The 5,632-nt window shown below is 58.3% G+C and overlaps 1 protein-coding gene and 1 non-coding gene across 2 annotated transcripts; both read left to right on the top strand.

Moving 5' to 3' along the window:
• Positions 1 to 1,239: 1,239 nt before the first annotated feature.
• LOC119294557 (cation/calcium exchanger 1-like) lies at positions 1,240 to 3,521 on the top strand. Its single transcript, XM_037572762.1, has one exon. It carries the CDS (start codon positions 1,438 to 1,440, stop codon positions 3,172 to 3,174), a length of 1,737 nt encoding a protein of 578 aa, XP_037428659.1. The 5' UTR covers positions 1,240 to 1,437; the 3' UTR covers positions 3,175 to 3,521.
• A 1,406-nt stretch (positions 3,522 to 4,927) lies between these two features.
• On the top strand, positions 4,928 to 4,998 carry TRNAG-GCC. Its single transcript has one exon. It is a non-coding gene; the product is annotated as a tRNA-Gly (tRNA).
• Positions 4,999 to 5,632: the final 634 nt, after the last annotated feature.

Below are 5,632 nucleotides of genomic sequence, written 5' to 3' on the forward strand. Positions count from 1 at the left end.
AAAAAGACTTTTGGGTGCTTAGTGGTTGTTAACCTCGGGGAGTTTAATTTGGCTTTGTTGGCCTTTTGGTCTAAAAGGTTTTTTCTAGGTGGAGACAAAAATTGGATTTCTCTCGTCAATCACAAGTATAACACAAGTAAGCCCAACCTTCTTTCGTCTAAAACTAATGCGGGTTCACCTTTCTGGAAAGGGATCGGTCGAACTTTTGTGCGAGCCCCTCTTCGAGCTCAGGGGAAACCCTAGGTCCGACTGCTTCGGATCGGATGGCAAAGACGTGTCGGCGTCATGTTCCTTCTTGAAGGCGCCATTTTGCTTGCTCGCGGTGTCCCCGATGTTGGCTTTGGTGATGTTGGGTCTCATTGTTGGTTCGGGCTTGGTTGGTTTAGCTGTGTTGTTTCCCCTTTTCGGGCCGAGCATCCCTCGTCTGTCTGCTCCGGACACCATGTTCATGCCTGTCTGCATTCGTGTAATGTGTTGTACCCCCTGCTGTACTTGTTCTACTCTTTCTATCAATGAAATGATACGCAAGCTTTGCGTATTCGCGAAAAAACTTTTGTGCGAGCCCGCCCCTCTATTAATGGTCTCTAGGTAATGGCAGAGATAACAACTTTTCGCATGATTCTTGGGTTGGGATACTACGCTGAAAACACAATTCGGGGATGATATGTCAGGAGCAAAACTGCTCTGTTGCCCAGATTTGGGATGGTTCAACATTAAAACTTAAGTTCATACGATGTGTGCATGAGACCCTTTTAGCTGAATGAAAGGAGCTGCTAGATGTTATTACAGTTTACACCCCTAATTGTGATGATGATTGACCCATTTGGAAAAAACTTGTGGAATTTTTTTTGTCCCCCATAGATATTTAGTGTTTGTCTGGTTAGCTTTTAACAAGAAGATCTTAACCAAGGATGACCTGCGTAAACGGCGACGTGTGGGCGATCTGACCTGTCTCTTTTTGTGGAGAGGATGAGTGTGCTTTTTGATTGCGTTTTGCTTTTTGCTTCAGGTTCACCGATCGCACCGTCCGTCGGACGATACGGACACACCGCATGACGGCACGTAGCACGGCGTCTACACAGTCCCGGAGCAGCAGAAGAAGGAGAAAAAGAGCGCCGGTGGCCTCCACGTACGTACACGCGCAATCTGAACCCACGTCCCCACTTTGCCCGTTCGCACCGTCACATTTCAACTCCTTCAACTCCTTTACTTAACTCGCAAGGACCCGAGCGACCCAACACAAATCCCCTCTCCACTCCTCGTCTTCGGCCAACCATTCCCCGCCCGACACCCCAGCTCGCTCTCCCCACTCCCGCCGCGGATCCCTCCCAGCCGCCCGCTCCTCGCCACCGAGCTCGCTCAGCCTCAGCCTCAGCCCGCCACCGCCATGCCGTCCTAGCGCGCCGCCCGATTTAGCACCCCCGGCCCACTTCTTTTATGGAGCCCCCGCGCAGCCGGCGCACTCGCAATGCCGCCGTCCCCACCGCCTGCTTCCTCCTCCTCCTCCTAACCCTCCCCCTCTCCGCTCGCCACCACGACTCCACCGCCGTGCCCACCCTCCGTCACGCCGTGCACCGGGCGGCCCTCTCCTCCCCGTTCTACGCCGCCAGGCCGCGGGGGGACTGCCAGGAGCTGCAGTCCCTCGACGGCGCGGAGGCCCGGTGCGCCTACCTCCTGTCGCACACGCCCTGCGCGCCGGCGGGCTACGTCGACTACCTCCGCCTCTTCTACTGCGGCTTCGCCGGCGCGGGGCACCCGGCGGCGGGCTACGCGGCGTCCCTGCTCTGGCTCGTCGTCCTCTTCTACCTGCTCGGCGACACCGCGTCCGAGTACTTCTGCGCGTCGCTCGAGGGCCTCTCCGCCGCGCTGCGCCTGCCCCCCGCCGTCGCCGGCGTCACGCTGCTCTCCCTCGGCAACGGCGCGCCCGACGTCTTCGCCAGCGTCGTCTCCTTCGCGGCCGGCGACGGCGGGGACGGCGGCGGGGTGGGGCTCAACAGCGCGCTCGGCGGCGCCCTCTTCGTGTCCACCGTCGTCGCCGGCGTCGTCGCGCTCGCCGCCGCCGGACGCGGGGGAGGAGGGGCCGTCGTGGAGCTGCGCGGGTTCGTGCGCGACCTCTGCTTCCTCTTCTTCGCGCTGTGCTGCCTCGTGGGCGTGCTCGTGAGCGGCACGATCAGCGTCTGGGTGGCCGCGTCGTTCGTCTCCATCTACGTCGCCTACGTCGTCCTCGTCTGGACCTCCCAGTGCTGCGCCGACCCCGGCAAGCCGCCGCACCCCGACCTCGCGGCGCCGCTCCTCCTCGACGACGACGACGTCCCTCCCCTGCCGTCCTACTCCTCCAAGACCGCGCCGGGCTCCACGACGACCGCGGCCTGGCTGCATTACCTCGTGTGCGCGCTCCGCATGCCGCTCTACCTCCCGCGGCGCCTGACCATCCCGGACATCGCCGCGCACCGCTGGTCCCGGCCCTGCGCCGTGGCCTCTGCCGCGCTGGCGCCGGTCCTCCTCGCCACGACCTGGACCTCGCACAGCCCGGCGGCAACATCCTCGCGCCACCACCGCACCATCGACGGCCACGCGATCCTCCTCGTGGGCGCCGTCCTCGGCCTCCTGTTGGCCGGCCTCGCGGCGGCCACCACGGACGCCAACTCCCCCCCGCGCGGCCGACGGCGCCGCGTGCCGTGGCTGGCCGCGGGGTTCCTGATGAGCGTGCTCTGGGCGTACACCCTGGCGCGGGAGCTGGTGGCGCTGCTGGTGGCGATCGGGTACATGGTGGGCGTGAAGGCGAGCGTACTGGGCGTGACGGTGCTGGCGTGGGGGGACTCGCTGGGCGACCTGGTGTCGAACGTGGCGATGGCGACGCACGGCGGCCCGGGCGGCGCGCAGACGGCGGTCTCGGCCTGCTACGCGGGGCCGCTGTTCAACACGGTGGTGGGGCTGGGGCTGTCGCTCACGCTGGCGGCGGGCGCGCAGTACCCGGCGCCGTTCACGCTGCCGGCGGACGCCGCGGTGTACGAGACGGTGGGGTTCCTGTGCGCGGGGCTGGCGTGGGCGGCGGTGGTGGTGCCGGCGAGGGGCATGCGGCTGGACCGGGTGTACGGGGCCGGGCTGATCACCATCTACCTCGCCTTCTTCGGCGTCCGCGTCCTCGACAGCCTCGGCCTCTGGTTCGGGTAGCGAGCCATCGCGCCACAGCAGCAGAGACATGCTGCTCTGCTCTGCTCCCGTCAATGGCGGCACTGTGCGGCGATGTACGTAGGATGGAGGGTGACACATGCATGGATCATCAGATGCTTGTACAGTGGTAGCATTAGCGCTAGCGATCAGCCTGTAGGTGTTGGTGATTACCGAGGGATTAGCTAGTGGATGTAATTGTTGATCGTTTTGGTTGGGCTAGCATCAAGAAAGATGATTTTCCATCCACGGTACGTACCGAGAAACGAATACATGTACGTATCGATCTGGAGTAATTGCTCGGCCGGGTTAGCTCGACGTTGCGATCGAGTGAGCTCGCTCTCGGACCACGTTTCGTTTCCTGGCGCCATCGATGGCCGGTGGACGGACGGACGACGGATCCCGCCAGGATGTCGTCGTCGTCAGGAAAACATGGCGGCCGTTGTGCTTGGCTTGCGTTGATTATTTTGCCTCGTCATGCACCCGTCTATTATCTCTAGGATGGATTTGCCGGCGCCGACACACAAAATCCAAGTCTAAGACAAGACCATGGGACGGACCTGTCTTGATCCCAGTTGCCAGATTCCGTTGCTTCTAAATTAGACTAGCGACGCCGCCGAATGTAGCAACATGTTTGTTTTGTTTCCTTAAATAAAATCAATTAGCCATGTGTTTCCCTTCCTCATGCTGATGATGGAGGAGCAGTAGTACCACAGTACTGTGCTAGTTATGGCATACACATATCCGGGGGGAGGGGACAGACACAACCCTGTACACATGCTTTCGGTCCCCTTTGTTTATGCGCCCACAAACAACGCGCTTACGCAGAAATGAACGAGCATCTTCTGGGTTCTCGTCGAGGAGTTCTCGTCGTCGACGCGTTAACAGGTAGCACAGCACAGGGCCTCGCTAGATCATTCCTATGCGTCGACGTGTGTGCTACTCCAGTAGACAAGGGCAGCGGCCGACGGGAAATGGTTATTCTTCTTTTCCTTCCTCGCGGACTAAATTAAGTAGGTGCGCATACATCTGGGTTCGAGTCTTGCTCCAGGATCTTGGTCCACGTTGAGCAATTCGGTCTCTCCCTCCTTTTCATCCCACCCTTTGGCAATTTGCACGTCGCGCTCCCTCAGGCCCTCGCGCGGTATATGAATGAATGTACATACACGTACATCGCGAAGGAGCCGGCCGGCGATCGCCACCCACGCTCCTAGTCCTCCTGGATAGCCACGGCCGGGCGGGTGGTAGCAATCTACACCGTACATGACCACGACGACGACGACGAAACGAAAGAAACTGCCGCGTGCGTTTGAGCGTTTCAAGACTCATACAGCGTAATGACAATGACGCAACGTTTTGCTTCTATTGGGTGCTCCACACCGGATAGAGCGGTACCAGTACATGGGTGATGTGACGGGTGCCGGAACAGCGATGCGAAGCGACGCCAAGACGATCACGGTTCCTCGTCCCGCTCAAGTGCGCCGCGCGGAGCCCCTCTTTCCGGTTTGGTTTGGCCGGTGAGCCCGTGACATCGTGTTGCATTCTCTTTCTCAGACTAGCCATTTTGTTTCTTGGCTTCTTCTTAGGTAGAGTATTATTGTTGTGGTCGCTTTCTCTTTCTCTCCGTTACCGCGGGATGGGAGGCTGTCTGCCCCTGTTCCGTAATACTGTTCTACGCAGCAAACAAAGTAGAGTAGTGGACCTCGTTAATTACTTTAGTTAGCCTTATAACTAAAGTTAATTTAGCATCATGGAAGCACCAGTGGTCTAGTGGTAGAATAGTACCCTGCCACGGTACAGACCCGGGTTCGATTCCCGGCTGGTGCAAGGTTTTTTGAGTTTCTCCTAGCCATTTTCCGTTTTTTTCTTTCCTTCTTAATTAATGCTTTCACTTGTTTTATTTTTGGAAATGTTAAGGCCCACACGTGTGGGCGTTGACCATCTCGACCACATGCATCCATCACCGTCCAGTACTATATGCACGAATCTTGGTACAATCTGGCTGATTTTCTGTGCCACGTAGGACAAGGCGTGTGTGTGGTGTGTGACATAGTTCGTTCACACATCCGTTTTACCACATGGAGGGGCCAGTGTGTGGGTGTTTAGCAGTTCACCCACACACCAGTTTTCAGTCACACACAGGGGTTGGTGTGTGGGCATTTGCCATCTCGCCCACACGCCCTTCTCCTCTCCCACACCCCAGCTGCTAGTTGCCATGTGTTTTTGTAATGCACATGACAACTGCCCTAGTGTGCTTTATAAGCAGGTGGCAACTCTCTTTTTTTATCCGAGTTGCCATGTATTTTTGCAGGGTACACGACAACTGCCTAGTGTGCACGTAAGCAGATGGCAACTCTCTTTTACCGAGTTGCCATGTGTTTTTGCATGGTACATGGCAACTGCCCCAACGTGCACGTAAATGGCAACTGCCCTAACGTGCACGTTAGCAGATGTCAACTCT

Source organism: Triticum dicoccoides, chromosome 4B (assembly GCF_002162155.2).
Source record: "Triticum dicoccoides isolate Atlit2015 ecotype Zavitan chromosome 4B, WEW_v2.0, whole genome shotgun sequence".
Classification (NCBI taxonomy): domain Eukaryota; kingdom Viridiplantae; phylum Streptophyta; class Magnoliopsida; order Poales; family Poaceae; genus Triticum; species Triticum dicoccoides.